Genomic DNA, 23,472 nt, shown 5'->3' with positions numbered 1-23,472 from the left:
CTGTGTGGTTTAAAATCACGAAAGTGTGCATTGGGGCTGTATCCTTTCACCACACTTTCTCAATCTGTATGCTGCACAAATTATCCGAGAAGCTGGACTATATAAAGAATGTGGTGTCAGGACTGGAGGAAATCTCATTAACAACCTGTGATATGAAGGTGGCACAACCTTGCCAGCTGAAAGCAAAGAGGACTTGAAGCACTTACGGATGAAGATCAAAGACTACAGCCTGTTCAGTATGGATTACACCTCAACATGAAGAAAACAAACAAACAAAAAACCTCACAACTGGACCAATAAGCAACATCATGATAAAGAGACAAAATATTGATGTCGTCAAGGATTTCATTTTGCTTGGATCCAAGATGAACGACCCTGGGAGGAGCAGTCGGGAAATCAAACGATGTATTACACTGGGCAAATCTGTTGCAAAGAGGACTGTTGCAAAGATGTTACTTTGAGGACTAAGGTGTGGCCTGACCCAAGCCATGATATTTTCAATTGCCTCATATGCATGTGAAAGCTGGACAATGAGTGAGGAAGACTGAAGAAGAATGGATTCATTTGAATTATGGTGTTGTGAAGAATATTGAATATACCATGGACTGCCGGAAGAATGAACAAGCCTGTCTTAGAGTATCAGCCACAGGGCTCCCTGAGAAGATGGCGAGACTTCCTCTCATGTACTTCAGACATGTTATCAGGAGGGACCAGTCCCCGGAGAAGGACATTATGCTTAGTAAGGTAGAGGGTCATGGGAAAAAGAGGAAGACCCTCAATGAGATGGATTGACACAGTGGCTGCAACAATGGACTCAAACAAAGCAAGGATTGTGAGGATGGCCCAGGGCCGGGAAGTGTTTCTTTCTGTTGTACATGGGGTAGCTATGAGTCGGAACCAACTACTCGGCACCTAACAACGTAAGAATGCAAATACTAACATTAAGAGATCCACGTATTATTGAAGTTAAAAATGGGTCCCTATGCTTAGAAAGGAGCCCAGGTGCTGCACTGCTTAAGAGCTCGGCTGTTAACCAAAAGTTCATATCCACCAGCCGCTCCTTGTAAACCCTATGGGGCAGTTCTACTCTGTTCTACAGGGTCGCTATGAGTCGGAATCCACTCGACTGGAACGGGTTTTTTTTTTTTTTTTTTTTTTTTTTATACTCGTATTGGGAATTTCTGTGCTTCCTTAAAAACTGGAGCAGCTACTAGGAGTCAAAGTTTTGTACTTGCCTGCCAGGGGGCGGTTCTGGGGGGGCGTGTGCTCCGAAGAGGCGGTAGTGAGTGACACCCACTGCCTCCCACACACCCCCTGTGTTTTGTTAAACGAGAAGATTCCTTTTCTCTAGCCGCAGAGGAAGGATGGAGGGGTGGAGCCAGGGTGCGTGCGTGAGGTAGAGGTTCACTAAGGTCTCTTATTGGTGCATCCTGAATCTTGATTGGTTAGCTCTCCTGTCCGCAAGGGGATTGGTGGACTCTGTCTCGCCGGGCCGCTCCTTTTGACTCTGGGCTCCTCCCCGCGCGAGTGGTCGCCACCCCGAGCGTCAAGAGCGCGTGCGCACGTCCGGGCGGTGCACTCGCAGTCAGCCAGCAAGTCAAGAGTTAGTGGAGGTCACCACCGGGAGGCGGGGTGGGGGCAGCATGGCAGCCTCCTTACGGCTCCGAGGAGCTGCCTCCAGCCTCCACTATTGGAGTCGCCGGCGGTGGCCGGCTATGGCCGGCCTTCCAGCGGGTAAGAACCTCGCACTTTCTCCCCCCATCTCTACTCCAGCCGCCTGCCTCTCGCGCCCTGCCAGTCGAAGAGGTGTTTTCACCAGAGGCGCCGTGGGTGAATCGGGGCTTGAAAACAAAATTCTTGGCTAATCCCAAGGCCTGACTACTTCTGCGCCTGCCGCTCGCACCGCTAGTGACCCCTGTGACCCCGGATGAGCGGGCTTCATCGTCTTTTACGGGATTTAGGAAGGGGCGGGGAAGAGCCCAGATGAAGGGAGGATTTAGATCCGGGTCCTGCTTCTTTGGCGTTAGGGATCCGAGGACATTTGGGAGGAGACCCTGCATCCATCCTGGCGGCCTTTCAGCGCTTCCCGGTTCAGCACTTCGTTGCCTTTCAACGCCCCCAGGGTGCATCTTGGGTGGGCACGTCCTCGGGCTGCAGGGTCTGATTTATGTTTAACCACCTTAATCGAGTTGGATGGCCTTACACAAGTGGTGTCTATACTGGTGATAAGTCACTGCTGCAAAGTTTGATCCACCATTGACCAGCAATGCGGGCTGCCCCCATCTTTTCTGTAACTGTGCTACCTGAAGATGGCACTTCTGTCAAATTATTAACCTAAACAGTTTATTCAGCCTCAAAAATTGTGGCCTGAATCTTTCTCGCCTCCTCCGCGTACGTAGCATTCTAAAGTATGGAAAGCGAACCATGGATTTAGGAAGAGGCAGTGTTTAGAGCTAGAGATCTTCGGAATCGACTTGACCGCAGTGGGTTTGGTTTTTGGGTTTAGTAGGGTATCGGAGCCCTGGTGGCACAGTGGTTAAGAGTTACGGCTGCTAACCAAAAGGTAGGCAGTTTAAATCCACCAGCGGCTCTTTGGAAACCGTGTGGAGCAGTTCTCCTCTGCCCTATAGGGTCGCTATGAGTCGGAATCGACTCGACGGCCGTGGGTTTGGTTTTTTGGTTTTAGTAGGGTGTCAGAAGCCTTGGTGGCACAGTAGTTAAACCGCCTGGCTGCTAACTGAAAGAATGAGTGGTTCAAACTCATCAGTCACTTAGTGGAAGAAAGATGTGGCAGTCTGCTCCCTAAAGAGTAAAGCCTTGGAAACCCTATGCGGCAGTTCTCTGTCTTGTAAGGTCACCATGAGTCGGGAATTGACAGCACCAGGTTTGGTTTTTTGGTTTTTGGTAGTAGGGTCTCAGTGACCCAAGCGTCGAAATGGGTGGATAGCACACAATTAGGGTCTAGAGAGGAGTTCTTTATTCTCGCTGATTTCACGGCCTTAACTACCACACCAGGATTCCTCATCAGTTTGATTTTGATTGATTTGTGGGGACACTGCCAGTTGTCTTCCTGTGAAAGTTTGAGAGTTGTAATGATGCACAGTTGAGAGAGATCATACTCAGGATTAAAAAGCTTTGGTATTAATTTTTTCTGATCTTGGCTTAAAAAAATAAAGAATTGGGAATTGAATGAACAGCTCCCTTTTCCCACTCAATAAAACCTATGCAGAAGAGTGAATTTCCTCTTTGGTTTGAGAAAGGCAGGCTCCATGTGATGTACGAGAACAGATGTCTGATACAGAATCTTAGTACGGTAATAAGACACAAACTCACAGAATCTGCCAAACTTGAGTGTAGCTACTCTTTGAGTTACATAAAAGATGCCTCCCATTTTGGAGATATGTTAAAAGAAAGAAAGTGCATCAGTCCCTTTTGCACAGTAGTTAAATGTAGCACCAGTTTTCACATGAGTGCATAGTTCTTTCAGTTTTGATTAGCTGAGGAAGACATATTTGCTGTTCAGTGGTTTTACAAGGTGTTCTGATGATATTTTCATAAACCCTTGATGTACCTTTATGAGTTATAGGCATTCTTATAACTCATGGTGCAAGTCTGAGACCTACGGCTATAATAATTGACTGTAAAGTGGGAGAGCCTACCTCACAGTGCTAGTTAGACTACTTTGGCTTATAATCTTGTACTTTGGGTTCTTTGGCCCAAAGATGTTATAAGAAGATAGATTTATGATAACATTTATATATTTCTTTTATGGTGATTGTTTAAAACACTTCAGTTGTTTTTACTTTGTGAAATTGTTTTAAAAGTTTTTGTTAATTTTACTTCAAAAATGTTGATTTTTTTGACATTGAAGTCTTAAAGAGTTAAAAAACAAGTTTATGCAAATTTGGAGTCTAGGAACATTAAGATAAAACCAGGTACCATTCTTGTTCAAATAGTAGCATTATTTTAGTGTTGTCAACTCAGTATATTTAAAATGTTTATATCATGTGAATGCTAATAATATAAGCATCTATATAATTTATTAGTAAAAAAAAAAAATGAGACCAAAAAGTTGTGGGTTAGTAAAACCGAACCAAACCCGTTGCCATTGAGCTGATTCTGACTCATAGCGACCGTATAGGTTAGTAGCACATCTTAACTTTAACATATTTAAAGAATCTAAAAGGAAATAGAAAAATGAGCAATATTAAATATACATGCATTACTATTTCATCATTTAATAAAAATAATTTTTATATTTTATCTTGAAAGGTAATTAAATTTAGTTTCAGGCTTCTTTGTACAGAGAAAAATTCCACGAAAGGAGGCCCTTCAGGGTCATTGTGACTCACCAACATGTACATGGAAAAATAATTTGTATGAGATTATTTTGTATCATTTTATCTTAAAAGTTACCATCTGACCAAAGGTAGAATGGGAAAATTAACCAGCATCATATACAGAAATGGCAATAAAATTTTTAAAATAATTGACTCTTTTTGTGTGTGTGAAATCTATTTCCAAAGCAGCATAACTTGTAGCATAAGTAAAATGTGTAATGGCATTTTTTTTCTCTTTACATTAGCTTCTAGGGTTGCACATGAAGCTCTGAAAAAAACTGCACTAGGACTGAAATTTCCCTTGTGAAATTACATAGGGAAGATATTTATTTCTAAAATAACTTGGACCCAAACCATGAAGGCTTAGAGTAAGTTACCACCCTTAGTTTGGTAATTGGTGGCCCTAAAGCAAGTGGAATGCTTATGACATGTGATAAAGTAGGACACAATGTTGTATATACAATATAATCTCATGATATAATGAAAAAAGTACATACAGAAAGGCTGGAGGGGTGATGCCAAAATGTTAGCAGTGATTACTTTTATGTGTTCTATCGAGATTAACTTTTTTCTTTAAGACTTTGTACTTTTTTTTTGTATTTCCCAGTTTTCTAAAGTGAACATGCATTACTTTGATTAGGAAAAAAAAATGAAAAAAAACCCAGATCTTTGGAAATGTAAAATAATTAACCCATTACCGATTTTTGCATTTTGATACTTAGGGTAGGCTGATCTTTAGTAGCACTTCAGGTTACCAGCTTATGGATAACTTTGCCCATGTCTCATTGGAGCAAGAGGTCGTAATCTATAAATTTACATCTATGTATTTAGAGATGCTCTTCTAGCCTGTCTTCTTTTGGACAGCGTAGGGATGTAGACTTTAGAGACAAAGGTCTACCATACTTCTTTAAATCAGAGTAATACAAGTAGCTTTGCCAAGTTTTCAAGCTAGTTTCTTTACCAGTCAACCAATATCACCTTTGCATTATGTTGACTGATTTTCTTCCAGCTTGATTTTATCTGTGGTTTAGCTCTGCTATTTCTGTACTCCATTGTCAGGACTTTACTTGAAAGAAGATGTGTTATTTACTTTTGATTGTTTTAGGGTAATATTGATTCCATTATATCCTTTTGAATGTCTGCCCCTGTGAGAGCAAATTCTTTTATATTCTCCAAGCACTCTTTCTGTTGCTTCATCTTAACTAAAAGCTGTCTTTCCCCAGATACAGGACATCCCCTAAAGTACTCTCTATTGCTTTTTCTGACTTCTCAGCTCTTCTAACCCTCTAGGCAAAAAGGGGTAGCTAATGTTAAGACTTGTACCTCAATGCTGCTTCTTGACCATTGTTAGTAAAAGTATCTAATATTTATTGACTAGTGTGTGCCAGGCACTATTTAATGCTTTGCATACATTATCTTAAGTAATCTTTATAATAACCTTCTGAAGTGGGTACTCTTGCTGGTAAAACTCAATGTCTAGAGAAGTTAAGTAATTTGTTAGTTCAAGGGCATACATCTGAGAAGTGACCTAGCCTGGTTAGGAATCTAGGATTTCTAAACACAGAGATGTTTAACCATTATCACCATCAGTAAATCACCTCTTCTGTTTTGACATCAAATCATCAAATTAAGAAGGATGTAGAACAGAATTCTAACACACACAAAAAAGACCAGATTTACTGGCCTAAAGGAGACTGGAGAAACCTGGAGAGTATGGCCCCCAGACACCCTTTTAGCTCAGTGGTGAAGTCACTTCCGAGGTTCACCGTTCAGCTGGGGATTGGACAGCCCCATAAAACAAAATGGGACTAATGAGGCACAGCAGTCCAGGGACAAGGGCTAGAAGGCAGAAGGGGACAGGAAAGCTGGTGATAGGGAACCCAAGGTTGAGTAAGGACAGTGTTGATGTGTGGTGAGGTTGTTAACCATTGTCATACGGCAACGTGTGTACTAACTGTATAATGAGAGAAACTATTTTGTTCCGTAAACCTTCATCTAAAGTGAGAATAGCAGCACAACTGGAAGAGCGTAGTCGATGTCACTGAACTGTGCATGTAGAAATTTTTGAAATGGTGTATCTTCAGCTGTGTGTATTTTCACCAAAAAAAAAGGTCGAGAAGGGAGAGGGTTGACATGTCGTGGGGTTGTTAACCAATGTCATAAAACAATATGTGTACTACTGTTTAATGAAGAAACTATTTGTTCTGTAAACCTTCACCTGAAGTACAATTAAAAAAAAGAAAAAAAAATCATCAAATTATACTGCCCTTTCTCTAACTTGCCACAAGCAAAGATAAATGAAGAGAACTGCGTCTATCACTGAAGACTTCATGTTTGTTGACATTCATGTTTATGGCCCATCTAGAACTTGAACCTCATGGTTCTTGATCTCCTGAATTCCATCAGCTAACGTCTGCATTTTTACTTCAGATAACATCACTAGGAATTGCCCTACTGCCAAGATTTCAAAAGCTGAACTAGTCTTCTGGTTGATATAACCCCCTGTCTCTTGTTCTACTGTCCAACATTTACCCGCATCATTGTACCTGGCCCTTTGAGCCCCATTCTCTTCCCCCAAGAACTTAGACATGTAGTCCTGTTCCCTCGTTTCATTAAGTCCTTCTCTAAGTTTATCTCTATCCAGCCTCAAACGTATTTATCATCAGAAATTTCACTGATGTCTTTGAGAACATCCTAATATTTTCCTCAGTGTCCTGCCCTAATTCTGGGTAATATCCATTATCTGTGTCTTCTTTTCCCTGGCTGCCAAAGAGTGATACTAAGAGTCACTTCCTTTTCCCCTTCAGTATTTCCTGACTCTTCCCTTGTCCTTGCTACCTTTACTTTTTATTATGGACGTTTTCAAACAAAACAAAAGTAGAACACATCTTTCTTAAACTCCGTTGACCTAAGTTGACTTAGGGCTGCAAGTTCCTGAACCAGTCATTGGCAAAGAGATGTTATTACCATGACTGGTTTAGACAGTTTGGAACCTGACCCTGGATCAGGAGGAAAGGACGTTGGAGAGTCAACCCTCACTGTTTGCTACAAGCACAGATTACCTTTTTGGATCTGCATTGTCACCATATTTATTCTGTGATTGCTTCGTAATTGCCTTTTATTCCTATATTTTGATGAAACCTGTCTCTAGTTGGTCATTCATTGACATAACGTATATTAGACACTGTGTTTCAATTTATTTATTTTATTACATTGTAAAAGCACTTATAAAAGCTAATGCACATGGTAAAAGGTCAAAGATTATATAAAATGAAAAATAAGAATGTTTCTCCAACTCTGACCTACTAGTTCACTTCCCCAGATGTAACTGTTGTTTCTTATGTATGCTTACAGAAAATTTAATGCGTGTTTATTCTTTTGTCTTCTCATAAACTGTATCATATTATGCACAGTGCTCTGCATCTTGCCTTTTTTCACTTAAAAATTTACACTGGAGATTTTTCTTTATACTTTAGATAGATATAGTCCTGTAAACATCTATGTAATATTTCATTGTATTGATTTACTATGAATTATCAAGTACCCAATTAATGTATACTTAGTTATTTGCAGTTTTTCTTCTTTATAAACAGTGTTGTAATAAACCATGTGTTTGTGTTCTCGTTCAGAGTTTCTCTATAGTTGGGGTTGGCAAACTATGGCCCATAGCTGCCAACCTATTTTTGTAAATAAATTGTATTGGAGCACAACTGCACCCATTTGTTTACATGTTGTCTGTGACTGCTTTCAAGCTATTATAGTAGAGTTGAATAGTTGTGACAGAATCCTTAACCTGCAAAACTGAAAATAATTACTATTTCATCCTCTAAGAAGAGGTTTGCTAACTCTCATCTATAGAATAAATTCCTAGAAATGAAATTGCCAGGTCAAAGAGCATGTGCATTTTAAACTTAAAATTAATATGTGGATATGTTTTTTCAAATTGTCATCCAAAAAGGTTAAACTAATATATAATTCTACATTGTATGAGAGTGCCTTGCCAGTAGTGGGTTTTCTCAAAGAAACAAAAAAATTTGTCTGGTAAGTGAAAAATCGTATCACATTGTTTTGTTTTGCATTTCTCTAATTATGAAAGATGAGTATATTTTCCAAGTTTTTGTTGGTCACTTACATATTTTCTGTTAACTGTTGTTTATAGTCTTTCCTTACCTTTTTAAGAAATTGGATTATTCACGTTTTTCTGGATTTTTAAGAGTTCTTTACATATAAAGTATTTGCACTTTAAGTGTGTTACAATTATTTTTCCTAGTTTGTTATCTGTATTATGTCATCAATTTGTGTTTTTTTTTTTTTTTCATACAGATATGCTAAGTTTTCCCCCTTTGTTTTACTATGGAAAAATTCAAACAGAAAGTATTGAAAGAATGATAAAATGACCATCCATGTACTCTTTACTTACAGTCAACAGTTGTTAACATTTTGCTGTATTTGCTTTGTTTCTTTTTGAAGATATACATTTTACACGCTGAATCATTTGAAAGTAAATTGCAAACATCATGACATTTCAGCGGGTCAGCACGAAATATTTCAGCATGAATCTCCTAAGAATGAGGGCTTTCTCCTACATAAGCAAACTACCATTATTCCACCTAAGACAATTGACAATAATTCCATGGTATTATCTAATATACAATCCGTATTCAGATTTCCAGAATTTCCTGAAGAATATCTTTTTTTTTTTTAAAACCAGGATCCAACAAAATTCATACATTCCATTTAGTTGACATGTCTTCTTAGTGTCTTATACTAGAGAACTGTTTTCCTCTCTTGTTTATTTGTTTCTATAAACATGATGTTGACTTTTTAAAAAGAGCTTTATTACCATGTAGTTGACATATGGTAAACTGTGCACATTTTAAGTGCACAATTTAGTAAGTTTTGATGTATGTATATACCTGTGAAATGATCACCATAGTCAAGATCGTGAACATATCCATCATCCCCCAAAATCTCCTCATGTCCCTTTGCATATGCAAATATCTATATTTGTATATTTTCACTGGGTATCGATTTCTAGGTTGACAGTTGTTTCATATTTCAGTTCTTTAAAGATGTTTCTCTGCTGTCTTCTCACTTGCATTGTTTCCAGTGAGAAATCTGCCTTCACCCTTACCTTTGTTCTCTGTACGTAGTGTCTCCTCTTCCCTCCCCAGCTGCTTTTGAGCATTTTGATTATGACGTGTGTTGTGTAGTTTTCTTCATGTTTCTTGCATTGGGGTTTATTGAGCTTCTTGGATGTGTGGATTTATAGTTTTCATCCAATTTGGAAAATTTTTGGCCATTAGTTATTCACATAGTTTTTCAGGTCCTCCTTCTCTCTCTTATTTGAGGACTCCAATTATATGTGTATTAGGCTGAAAATTTTTTTTATTTTTTATTGTACTTCAGGTGAAGGTTTACAGAACAAATAGTTTCTCATTAAACAGTCAGTATACATATTGTTTTATGACATTGGTTAACAACCCCACGACATGTCAACCCTCTCCCTTCTCGACCTTTTTTTTTTGGTGAAAATATACATAGCCAAAGATAGACCATTTCAAAAATTTCTACATGCACAGTTCAGTGACATCAACTACGCTCTTCCAGTTGTGCTGCTATTCTCACTTTAGATGAAGGTTTACAGAATAAAATAGTTTCTCATTAAACAGTACACGTGTTGCCCTATGACAATGGTTAACAACCTCAGTGTATATCAACACTGTCCTTACTCAACCTTGGGTTCCCTATCACTAGCTTTCCTGTCCCCTTCTGCCTTCTAGTTCTTGTCCCTGGACTGCTGTGCCTCATTAGTCCCGTTTTGTTTTATGGGGCTGTCCAGTCCCCGGCTTGATGGTGAACCTCGGAAGTGACTTTGCCACTGAGCTAAAAGGGTGTCTGGGGGCCATACTCTTGGGGTTTCTCCAGTCTCTTTCAGGCCAGTAAATCTGGTCTTTTTTTGTTGTTGTTGTTGTACTTCAGGTGAAGTCTTTCAGAACAAATAGTTTCTCATGAAACAGTAGCACACATATTGTTTTATGACATTGGTTAACAAACCCACAACATGTCAACCCTCTAACTTCTCAACCTTTTTTTTTTGGTGAAAATATACATAGCCAAAGATACATCATTTCAAAAATTTCTATATGCACCGTTCAGTGACATTGACTGCGCTCTTCCAATTGTGCTGCTATTCTCACTTAAGATGAAGGCTTACAGAACAAAATAGTTTCTCATTTAACAGTTACTACACATGTTGCCCTATGACAACGGTTAACAATCTCACAACACATCAACAGTATCCTTACTCAACCTTGGGTTCCCTATCACCAGCTTCCTTGTCCCCTTCTGCCTTCTGGCCCTTGTCACTGGACTACTGTACCTCATTAGTCCCATTTGGTTTTACGGGGCTGTCCACTCCCAGGCTGAACCGTGAACCTCGGAGATAACTTCACCACTGAGCTAAAAGGGTGTCTGGGGGCCATACTCTTGGGGTTTCTCCAGACTCCTTTAGGCCAGTAAATCTGGTCTTTTTTTTTTGTGAGTTAGAATTATGTTCTACATCCTTCTCCAGCTCTGTCCAGAACCCTCTGTTGTGATCCTGGTCAGAGCAGTCAGTGGTGGTAGTCGGGCACCATCTAGCTGTACTGGACTCAGTCTGGTGGAGGCCATGGTAGTTGTGGTCCATTAGTCCTTTGGACTAGTCCTTTGGACTGATCTTTCCCTTGTATCCTGTTCTCTTTATTCTCCCTTGCTCCCGAAGGTGTGAGATCAGTGGAGTATCTTAGATGGCTACTCATAGGCTTTTAAGACCCCAGATGCTACTCACCAAGGTAGAATGTAGAACGTTGTCCTTATAAACTGTGTTATGCCAGTTGAGCTAGATGTTCCCCGAGACCATGGTCCCCACAGCCCTCTGCTCAACAATTCAGCCCCTCAGGGAGTTTGGATGTGTCTATGGAGCTTCTATGACCTTTCCTTGTACAAGTTGTGCTGGCTTCCCCTGTATTGTGTACTGTCTCACCCTTCACCAAAGATACCACTTATCTGTTGTCTATTTAGTATTTCCCCCCACCCCTCCCATCCCTCGTAACCAGCAAAGATTGTTACTTTTTGTGTGTAAACTTTTTCATGAGTTTTTATAATAGAGGTCTCATACAATATTTGTCCTTTTGTGATTGACTTATTTCACTCAGCATAATGTCCTCCAGTTTCATCCATGTTATGAGATGCTTCACAGATTCATCATTGTTCTTTATCATTGCATAGTACTGTATTGTGTGTATGTACCATAGTTTGTTTATCCATTCATCTGTTGATGGGCATCTGGGTTGTTTCCTTCTTTTTGCTATTGTGAACAGTGCTACCATGAACATGGGCGTGCATATTTCTATTCGTGTGACGGCTCTTATTTCTCTAGGATATACTCCTAGGAGTGGGATTGCTGGATCATATGGTATTTCTACTTCTAGCTTTCTAAGGGAGTGCCATATCGTTTTCCAAAATGGTTGTATCATTTTGCATTCCCACCAGCAGTTCATAAGCGTTCCGATCTCCTCGTAGCCTCTCCAACATTTGTTATTTCCAGTGTTTTTGGTTCGTGCCAGTAATGCCGGAGTGAAATGGTATCTCATTGTGGTTTTAATTTGCATTTCTCTAATGGCTAGTGATCGCGAGCATTTCCCCATGTGTCTGTTGGCCGCTTGAATGTCTTCTTTGGTGAAGTGTCTGTTCATTTGCCCATTTTTTAATAGGATTATTTGTCTTTTTGTTGTAGAGGTGTTGGATTTTCTTGTAGATTTTGGAGATTAGACCTTTGTCTGACTTGTACTGTCCAAAAATTTTTTCCCAGTCTGTAGGTTCTCTTTTTACTCTTGGTGGAGTGTTTTGAAGAGCATTGGTGTGTGATTTTTAGAAGATCCCAGTTATCTAGCTTATCTTCTGGGGTTTGTATGTTGATGGTTATGGTTTGTATCCTGTTAATGCCGTGTATAAGGGCCTCTAGCGTTGGTCCTATTTTTTCTTCTGTGAATTTTGTAGTTTTTGGCTTTATATTTAGGTCTTTGATCCATTTTGAATTAGTTTTTGTATATGGCGTGAGGTATGGGTCCTGTTTCATTTTTCCGCAGATGGATATCCAGTTTTGCCAGCATCATTTTTTAAAAAGACTGTCTTTTCCCAATTTGATGGACTTCGGGCCCTTGTCGAAGATCAGGTGACTGTAGGTGGATGGTGGGTCTTTTTTTATATCTCTTGTATTTCTACTTTTTGAACATGTGGACTACAGTTATAATAACTCTTTTAATAATTCTAACATCTATGTCAGTTTAGGGTTGGTTTCTTCTTTCTGTCTTCGAAATGTAGACATCGCCTTAGGCTTTGTCTTTTAGCCTCTTTAACTCTACTTTCATTTGATGATTTTATCAACTCCCATGATTTCAGTTCTCACCTTGAAACAGATGGTTATCAAACATGTCTGAAACCTTGGTTATATTTCTAACAGTCTTTTGAATGTCTTTCAGCTCATTGACAGTTCACAGTTACCCTATTTAAAACTGAACCAGCTCCTCTTCCTGATGTCTCTATTTAGGTTATTGATATTACCATTCTCTTGCTGTTATCTTTGATCTTTCCCTAATTTTAGCTCATAATCTGATTAATTGCAGTATCCTTTTACTTCTGTCTTTGAAATATTTTTCACGTCTCTCTTTTCCCATGGCCACCACTCTGTTAACTCTGACCTAGAGTATTACTGACATTTTTATACTTGTCATCTTGCCTCCAGGCTCTTCTTCCAGTTCATCCATTGTACACTATTGCCTCATTTCTGTTGCTTAAGCATAAGTCTGATCATGTCATTTCTCTTCCTCGAACCCTTCAGTAACTACCTCTTGCTTACAAAATACAGTCCACTTATGTAGCATGTTTCCCAGTCTTCTACTTTGTGGTTACACTGTTTCTTTCAATCTTAATTTCTTGATATTTCTTTGTACACCCTTTAAGAACAATGGAGGGCAGTGCCGTGTAGTGGTTAAAAGTGAAAAATCTAGAGTCAGACCAGCTGGATTTGACTCTTGACTTTACAACCTAGTAAAGTCTTGGTCATTTTACTTAAACTCACTAAGCCTCAGTTTTCTCAGCTGAAAGTTGGGCTTAATGATAGCATGTGATGACAGCAATATTGGTAAAGTGCCTAATACAATTCCTTTCTTCTTAGCTTTCCTACTTCTTTACATATACTTATGCTCTTTTCTTTTACACGGAATGCCCTTCCTCTTTACCTTTCTTTCTGTTTAAAGCCCTAACCATCCTAGAAGGCCAGGTCAATTGCTACCTCCTTCAAGTCTCCAAAACAGGTGAATTGTCCTTCTTTTGTATCAGCATTATTTTTTATACTTCCGTGATGTTATTTATTCTTAACTGGCTTGTATTATTGTTTGTATATATAGTTTATTTCCTCTTGGATTTTAAGCTTGTTGAAGTCAACGACTGTATCTCATTTGTGTCCTGTATGACATCTGGCACCATACATAATGATAGTTCCTTAATATTTGTTGCATGCATGGCTGAATTGTAGTTCTACCTTGCCCTGCCTATTGTTTGACCTAGAGTGAGTTGCTTGTTAAATTAACTGCCTTTAAACTATAATCTTCCTAGCTTCCCATGTTTTTAGATTTTAAATTACACCTTTCTAAGCCTAGCACAGTAGTCTGGCACCGCTGGTGCTACATTTTCTTTCAGGGGATTGTTATTAGATTGCTTAGTTGTTGTTAGGTACCATCCAATGCCTTCTGATTCATAGTGACCCTATGTACAATAGTAGGAAACACTGCCTGGTCCTGTGTCATCCTCACAATCATTGCTGTGTTTGAACCCATTATTGCAGCTGCTGTGTCAGTCCATCTCGTTAAGGGTCATCCTCTTTTTCTCTGACTCTCTGCTTTACCAAGCATGATGTCCTTCTCCAGGGACTGGTCCCTCCTGATAACATGTCTAAAGTATGTGAGACGAAGTCTCACCATGCTCACTTCTAAGGAGCATTCTGGCTGTACTTCTTCCAAGACAGATTTTTTCGTTCTTCTGGCAGTCCATGGTATATTCAGTATTCTTCTCCATTCACAGCATTCATTACAGAAAGAGTTCTTTTATAAAGTACACTTCTCATTGTTTAATATCAAAATAAAATTTCAGTTAGATGTCATTTCTCTGCCATTGAACCCCTTGCAGGCAAGAAAGTCAGACAAAGGGCTCCTGTTATACCCAGTGTGTTAAACTTAGCACTGGTAAAGTGATACTGCACAAGAATGACACTCACATGTAATGGAAGTGTTAGAGTAAACCATCAAGTTAAAAGGAATTAAATATGGTTCTAACCATATTTATATAATAAAATGAGACCTCTGTTTCTTAAGTATGAGGGTTTCAAACAATTTGCTTTTAGGGAATTTCATTGAATTCAGATTAAGTTCAAGGAGGAGCAGGGATCAATCAGTTGAGAAGACCTGGAACTTAAAAGGGTCACTATGATTAGAAAAAAAGAAAAACCAAGCCCATTGCCGTAGAGTTGATTCTGACCCATAGTGACCCTATAGGCCGAAGTAGAACGGCCCCATAGAGTTTCCAAGGAGCGGCTGGTGGATTCAAACTGCCGACCTTTTGGTTAGCAGCCAAATGCTTAACCATGGTGCCACCAGGGCCCCACTATGACTAGACGGTGCACTAAACAGTTTAAAAACTGGAAGAAAAAGGAAAAAGTGGGAATGATAGGGTGAAATGGCAAGTGGAAATGTTTCTCTCTTTCCTCTCACTAGACTGAACTTTTTTTTTCTCCAGTTGTACTTTAGATGAAGATTCACAGAGCAAACTAGTTTCTCGTTAAACAACTGATACACATATTATTTTGTGACATTGGTTGCCAACCCCACGACATGTCAACACTCCCTTTCTCGACCCTGAGTTCCTTATTACCAGCCCTCCTGTCCCTCCTGCCTTCTCGTCCTTGCCCCTGGGCTGGTGTGCCCCTTTAGTCTCATTTTGTTTTATGGGCCTGTTTAATCTGGCTGAAGGATGAACCTCCAGAGTGGCTTCGTTACTCAGCTATAAGAGTGTCCTGGGGCCATATACTCTGGGTTTCTCCAGTCTCTGTCAGACCAGTAAGTCTAGTTTTTTTTTTTTTTTTTTTTTGGTAAGTTAGAATTTTATTTTACATTTTTTTCAAGCTCTGTCTGGGACCTTCTATTGTGATCCCTGTCAGAACAGTTGCTGGTTGTAGGCAGGCACTACCTAGTTGTGCTAGACTCAGTCTGGTGGAGGCTGTGGTACTTGTGGTCCATTAGTCCTTTGGACTAATCTTTCCCTTGTGTCTTTGGTTTTCTTCATTCTCCCTTGATCCAGATGGGGTGAGACCAGTGGAGTATCTTAGATGACCACTCATAAACTCTTAAGATCCCAGACGCTACTCACCAAAGTAGGATGTATAACATTTTCTTTATAAACTATGTTATGCCAGTTGAGCTAGATGTTCCCGGAGACCGTAGTCCCCACGCCCCTCAGCCCAGTTATTCGGTCCCTCAAGGAGTTTAGATGTGTCTGTGGAGCTTCCATGACCTTGGCTTGGTCAAGTTATGCTGGCTTCCCCAGTATTGTATAACTGTCTTAACCTTCACCAAAGTTACCACTTATTTATTATCTGTTAGTGTTTTTCCTTCCTCACCCCTCCCCTCCCTCATAACTATCAAAGATTGTTTCTTTTTGTATGTAAACCTTTTCATGAGTTTTTATAGTCTATTGTCTCATACGGTATTTATCCTTTTGTGAATGACTTATTTCAATCAGCATAATGCCCTCCAGAGTCATGTTGTGAGATGCTTTGCAGATTCATCATTGTTCTTTACGGTTGCATAGTATTCTGTTGTGTGTATGTACCATAGCTTGTTTATCCATTCATCTGTTAATGAGCACCTAGGTTGTTTCCATCTTTTTGCTATTGTGAACAATGCTGCAGTGATCATGGGTGTGCATATGTCTATTCATGTGACGGCTTTTATTTCTCTAGGATATAGTCCTAGGAGTGGGATTGCTGGATCGTATGGTATTTCTATTTCTAGCTTTTTAAGGAAGTGCCATATTGTTTTCCAAAATGGTTGTACCATTTTGCATTCCCACTGATTCATGCCAGTGATGTTGGGGTTAGGTGGTATGTCATTGTGGTTTTTGATTTGCATTTCTCTAATGGCTAGTGATCACAAGCATTTCCTCATGTGTCTGTTAGCTGCTTGAATGTCTTCTTTGGTGAAGTGTCTGTTCATTTCCTTTGCTCATTTTTAAATTGGATTATTTGTCATTTTGTTGTAGAGGTGTTGGATTTTCCTGTAGATTTTAGAAATTAGACCTTTGTCAGCTTTGTCATAGCCAAAATTTTTTTCCCAGTCTGTAGGTTCTCTTTTTACTCTTTTGGTGAAGTCTTTTGATGAGCCTAAGTGTTTAATTTTTAGAGGATCCCAGTTATCTAGCTTATCTTTTGGAGTTTGTGTGTTGTTAGTTATGGTTTGTATCCTGTTAATTCCACGTATTAGGACCTCTAGTGTTGATCTAATTTTTCTTCTATGATCTTTATAGTTTTTGGCTTTATATTTAGGTCTTCGATCCATTTTGAATTAATTTATGTATATGGTGTGAGGTATGAGTCCTGTTTCTTTTTTTTGCAGATGAATGTCCAGTTTTGCCAAGACCATTTGTTAAAAAGACTATCTTTTCCCCATTTGATGGACTTTGGGCCCATGTCGAAGGTCTGGTGACTGTAGGTGGATGGATTTACATCTGGGTTCTCAATTCTGTTCCATTGGTCAGTATATCTGTCCTTGTACCAGTACTAGGCTGTTTTGACCACTGTAGCTGTATAGTATGTTCTTCATTTTTCTTCTTCAATAGTGCTTTACTTATCTGGGGCTTCTTCCCTTTCCATGTAAAGTTAATGATTAGTTTTTCCATCTCTTTAAAGAATGATGTATATGGATTGAGATTGCATTGTATTTGTAGATTGCTTTGGGTAGAATTGTCATTTTCTCAATGTTGAGTCTACCTGTCCATGAGCGTGGTATGTTTTTCCATTTATGTAGGTCGCTTTTGGTTTCTTGTGGTAGTGTTTTGTAGTTTTCTTTGTATAGTTCTTATACATCCCTGGTTAGATTTATTCCTAAGTATTTTTTTTTTTAGGGGCTATTATAAATGGTGTTTTGTTTTGTTTTTTCTGATTTCCTTTTTGTCGTTCTCTTTATTGGTGTATAGGAATCCAGCTGATTTTTGTATGTTTACCTTATATCCTGCTAGTCTGGTGAATCTTTCTATTAGTTTCAGTAGTTTTCTCGTGGAGTCTTTTGGGTTTTCTATGTATAGTATCATATCATCTGCAAATAGGGACAGTTTTACTCCTTCCTTACTAGTTTGGATGCCCTTTATTTGTTTTCCTTGCCTTACTGCTCTAGCTAGGACTTCCAGCACAGTATTGAATAGGAGTGATGATAAAGGGCATGCTTGTCTTCTTCCTGTTCTCAAGGGGAATGTTTTCTGCCTCTCTCCATTAAGAATGATGTTGGCTGTTGGTTTTGTATAGATGCCCTTTGTTATGTTGAGGAATTTCCCTTTTATACCTATTTTATTGTGAGTTTTTATCAGGAATGGATGTTGGACTTTGTTGAATGCCTTTTCTGCGTCGATTATTTTGTTTATGTGGTGGATTATGTTGATTGATTATAAATTTATTTCTATAAATTCCATTATTGAGCCTGATCAAAGATACAGGTTTTATTGAATATTTTCACTTCTTTTTTTTTTTAGTTTAAAGAGCATAAATTTATTTTCTCACAGTTTAGGAGAGTAGAAGTTTGAATTCAGGGTTCCAGCTATAGGGGAAGGCCCTTTATCTCCTGACATTGGGGGAAGACTTTTGTCTCATCTTCTGTAGCCCTAGCATTCCTCGGTTTCTTGGTGATCTTCATGTGGTGTCTATCTTCATTGCCTCCTCCCTGATTAGTGCTTGATAGTCTTTGTGTCTCTGCAGCTCCTTATAACTCAGAAATGATTAGGTTTGTAATACACCCTATGCTGATATGGTCTCATTAACATAACAAAGAAAACCGTAATTCCAAAGTGGATTACATATAAGGATATAGGGGTTAGGATTCCAACACATATTTTGGGTGACACAGTTCAATCCATAACAGTGACATTGACCAAAAATGAATTAAAAAACCTGGTCCTGTCTTTAAATTGCTTACAGTTCACTTGGAGAAAGATGAAAGATAATGAACTTTTTTAAAAATATATTTTATTGTGATTTTGGAGAAAAGTTACATAGCAAATTACGTTTTCATTTAACAATTTCTATACATATTATTTTGGAGCCCTGGTGGCTCAGCGCTTAAGAGCTCAGGCTGCTAACCAAAAGGTTGGCAGTTCAAATCCACCAGCCGCTCCTTGGAAGCCCTATGGGGCAGTCCTACTCTGTCCTGTAGGGTCGCTATGAGTTGGAATTGAGTTGACGGCAACTAGTATACATGTTATTTGGTGACATTGGTTACACTTTTCACAGTGTGTCAGCATTCTCGGAATGCTTTCAGTCTTTTATATACATTGTTAAAGGAGATAATGTAGACATGAGGAAGCAAGAATACTTTACCATAGTAGGTGTTTTATAAATGATAGAATTATTAAGTTTATTATTAAAAATGGTAAAGGGATGTTGTAGAAAATAGAGTAGAGATTGCCTCAGATTTTAAAAGTGTGTCCCAGGGAACTAAATACTGTAATTAGAAGTTAGTCGGCCTGTACATTGTTGATATGTTTAAATGTGATCAGGTCGTTAGTTTAAAACAAGCTAAATGAATAATTTCTTTAATAAGGATCAACACAAAGTTGGTTCCTTTGAGGCGGAGGTTAAAGATGTCCCAAATGTCCGACTTTTCCAAACTGCTGTACCACTGCATCATCTCTAACATCAACTATTCCCCCTCCCCTCAGTATTCTCCCTCTCGTCTTTGGGTTGTGTAATTCGCTGCAACGTCTCACAGAACTCATGAACTGTACTTACAGTTAGATGGTTTCTTGGGAAAGTAACAGGGTACAACTGGGGATCAGGATCAAGTTGGAAGTAAGGTGAACAGCAACTCAGGATGTAGTTCCTAAATCAGGGCAGCTTCTTCTTACTCTCTGCCACCAGGCTCCGCCTGCTGGGGGCCTTCTCTGGTGAGTGTTACACCTCCTAAATCCGTGGGTCAGCAAGCCCCACTGTAGCCATTTTGTGCCGTTCTCCTGATTCCTGCTGTCTTGCAGAGCCGACTCTCACTGACTTTTGTGTTACAGCTCCTCTATCTCTTTCTGTCTGTGTCTCCCTTTAAGCCTAGTGGGATGGCAAGACTGACTAATCCCCTTGTTAGGGTTCCATGCACCTTATTTGCATGGCCCTTCACCCACAAGGGTAATGTGCACCTAATTTACATTATTAGCAAGCTATCCAATCCCCTTGGTGGGCCACAAGCACCTCACTTGCATAGTTCCACCCAGTCATTTGGTGGGCGTTACAAAACCATGATGAGATAGACCATATGAAAGCGATCCCTTGCACTGCACTAGCCTTTTAAAAGTTCCTCTTGTAGAAACCATCTAAATAACGATTAACTTAGTATTTACAGTTAAAAAGTGTTGTCTGCCCTGATTGAAAGTTATGTATTGAAATCAGTGTGTTCTAGGTCAATGGCTTCTAAGACTCCAGTTGGATTCATTGGACTGGGCAACATGGGGAATCCAATGGCAAAAAATCTCATGAAACATGGCTATCCACTCATCGTTTATGATGTGTTCCCTGATGCATGTAAAGAGTTTCAAGATACAGGTGAACAGGTAAGGCCTTTTCTTTAGATTTGTTTTAGATTTTGGTGTTTAAAAATGAATATACATTCAGATAAGCTTCTTGGAGAGAAGTACACCTGATGAAGTTACAAGTCTAATTCACTGTTAATTTTATTTCTCTCTCTCTTTTTTTTTTTTAACATTCATCCAACATCCTGGTGTACAGCAGAGTAGAGCTCTCATAATTTATTGAGAGAGTCTATTGTTTGGCAAGAGGGCAGTGGTGGTTATTTTCTCCTTCTATGCAGAAGATCTCTGTTAGTTTCCCGGACAGCTCACTTCAAGCACGGCCACCCCTCATCTGTCATTGGAGACTTGCATGTTGCTGTGGTGCTGAACTGGTTTCAATGGAGCTCCCAGACTAAGACAGGCTTGGAAGAAAGGCCTGGTGATCTACTTCCAAGAATCAGCCAATGAAAACTCTATGGATCACAACAATCCAATTCTGTTATATATAGGGTCGCCATAATTTGGGGGATGACTCAACACAGCTAACAACAACGACAGCATTCTTTGGCAAGGGATTTACTTTGGCTTTTTATCAGTTTTTCTGAGATAGTAACTTTACTTACTGTGCTGCTAAAGCAGATGATTTGGTGGAGATAGCCTCCCAATTATTGAAAGGCATAATTTGTTTGAGAACAAGGATAGGCTTAGAGATAGAAAGCTTATCTTTGAGCTCCAGCTCAGATACCTGCTGTCTTGCTAGGGGCAAGTTACTTCACCTAAGCTGGTGTCTTCATTGGTAAAATGGGAATGATGACAACCTACATTATTAGATAGTGAGACTCAAATGAGAAATGTGTGAATGTTCTTTGTAAATTGTATGGCAGCATTTTGTGAATAAGTATTAGTTATTGGCCATAACCTAAAAATATTGTATGTTATAATGAAGTACAGAGTTCTGTTAGGATGGATCTTTAGTGTTCTCTTTTTAGGCTGTTATTCATGTTTCAAGAGTTTTAGGACTGGAGTATATCATGTTTTATGGTAGCACCTGCTGGTTAAGGCTTGAATTGTCTGGATTTGTTAAACTTTATCAGTAACTCACATGGCAAGAGACCATGTATCACTAAATGAATTTAGAGTTTTGTTTTGCCTAGATATGAGAGAAATTCTTTTTGTACAAGTTATAGAGTCATAACAGGATGGAATGTGATCCTACGGCTGGGAGACCACTAAAAAAATTTCTAAGAAATATAGAAAAAGAAGAGAGGAAAAATAAAATTTTAACAGTCAGCTTCTGAATAGTAGACTTCAAAGTAAATACTGAAGAATGCAGTGCTTAGGTAAAGAGCAGGTTTAGGTAACTTAGAGAGACACATTTGCAGACCTGGATGTCAGTAGCTCCTTCCCTTCCCTGGGTTGTGTGTCACAAGAGATGGCGGTAGTGTTGCATAAGGATGTGAGTGTGGTCTTGGAACTTTTGCAGGAAGGGTTGTATCTGCTTATGCCCCATTCCTTACCTTACCAGTTGTTGCCATTGAGTTGATTCTGACTCATGAGGTTTTCAATGGCTGCTTTTTTGGAAATAGATTGCCAGGCCTTTCTTCCAAGGTACTGCTGGGTAGACTTGATCATCACGCCTTTGTGAACTTAAACCTCTAAGCTTTCAGTTAGCAGCTGAGTGCATTAACTGCTTGCACAGATCCTGACACTGTATCCCCAGTCCAGCAGACATTCAGATGACCTTAAGTAGCTCAGCCACTTGGTAGGCTTGTTGGGTAGATTTGATCAGTTCTTTGTTTCATTAGAGAATCTGGGAAAGGTGGCCTTTTACCATCTTCAGGGATGGAAAGCAGTTTGAGCTGATACTCAGTCTGGGATGAATCAGTTAGTAGTTATTTTGAGGAGATGGATATTATTTTTGAGGGTAACACATCTGTTTGATGTTTTGACTTTACAGACAGTGGTTTATATATTTATTTGTAAGAGTAATGGTGGTTAGTCTCTAAACAAAAATATCGTCAATTAAATATAAACATAGAATCTAACCAAACTAATAATAATACATTCCTTTGGCATTTTGGGGAGTAATGTTCCAGAGATTTTCATATATATCTGTATCTGTCTCTCTATATTTAAAAAAAAAAAAAAGTATATAAAATCATGTGCATTTCTTTTCCTCCTCCATCCTGTCCCAGTAAGAAAGAGGTAGGAATTGAACAGAGACTGATCTATTTTAGACTGGCAAAGCAAAAGCTTATGGCCTTGCAAATTATTACTGATGCCATAGCTCTTTCCTCCAAATCTATAATACTTACAGCTTGCCTATGGAGCAAAGGAAATGATCATCACCCCTTTGCGAATCTCTCTTCTGCTTCTTCCCAGATTTCTAGAGCTTTCTGATGTTCTGCCTGAATTGCTTCATACTTTAAAGTTACCCCACTTACCTCCATGCCCCAACAAAACACTCATTTCTTTAGTGTTGCTGATTTTACATAGGAGTGAAGGAAAGCTTATTTAAGAATAAGGCTTATCCCAGAGTGAAAGAGTTAACTACATTTTTAAAAAGGAGAGAAAAGAAGCTGATATTTAGTAAGCACCTACTATATGTGACATCTTGTGTTAAATATTTTATGTATATTATCTAATTTTAACTTTGCAACAGAAGTATTATCAGGAAATTGATGCTTGGAGAAGTTAGACAACATCCCTAAGGTTGTAATGTGAATGGCAAGAGCTAGGATCTGAACAAAGGTCTGTCATTGACTTTGGAGCCTTAGGTTCTTTTAATTACATGATGCATGATCACTAATTAATGAAAATTAATGTGTGAAGCATTTTTGAGAGAAGAGAGTGTGTGTGTGTCTTTCTTGATGATTGTGTTATCTATTATAAAATAAAGTGCCTAGATTCTTTTTGAATCAGTAATGTCAAGTCACTGATCACATACTCCCAGTTTTTTTCCTTTAATGTGTGGTTCTGCATCCATCAACTTTGTTGGAATAAAAAAAAAAACATTATTTTTGGGAAGATTGAATAAGTTGCAATAGCCAGTATTGGGAATCTCCAGAATGCATAGGTTTGGAATCTGCCTTCATCATGTAGTATTTGTGCAATCTTGGGCAAGTTATTTAATGTGTCTGTATCTCAGTTTCCTCGTGTGTGAAATGAATGTAATCATAGTACCTTTCTTGTAGGGTTATTGTGAGAATTAAATAAGTTAATATTGTAGAGTTTAAAAAGTGTTTGGTAAAAAAAAGAAAAAACACCAACTCCCTGC

The 23,472-nt window shown here is 39.0% G+C and overlaps 1 protein-coding gene across 1 annotated transcript in view; it reads left to right on the top strand.

Annotated features, from left to right (window-relative positions):
• The first annotated feature begins 1,630 nt into the window (after nucleotides 1–1,630).
• HIBADH (3-hydroxyisobutyrate dehydrogenase) overlaps nucleotides 1,631–23,472 on the top strand; it is a 128,327-nt gene continuing 106,485 nt past the window's right edge. The window contains exons 1-2 of the mRNA XM_004377485.2: nucleotides 1,631–1,734; nucleotides 20,077–20,237. Coding sequence (XP_004377542.1) covers nucleotides 1,644–1,734; nucleotides 20,077–20,237 — 252 coding nt within the window. The 5' untranslated portion in view covers nucleotides 1,631–1,643. The remainder of the gene's footprint in view (nucleotides 1,735–20,076; nucleotides 20,238–23,472) is intronic.

This window comes from Trichechus manatus, unplaced genomic scaffold (assembly GCF_000243295.1).
Source record: "Trichechus manatus latirostris isolate Lorelei unplaced genomic scaffold, TriManLat1.0 scaffold00050, whole genome shotgun sequence".
In the NCBI taxonomy this organism is placed as follows: Eukaryota; Metazoa; Chordata; class Mammalia; order Sirenia; family Trichechidae; genus Trichechus; species Trichechus manatus.
The sequence above is the reverse complement of the archived record's forward strand: the minus strand, read 5'-3'. Positions and strand labels throughout refer to the sequence as shown.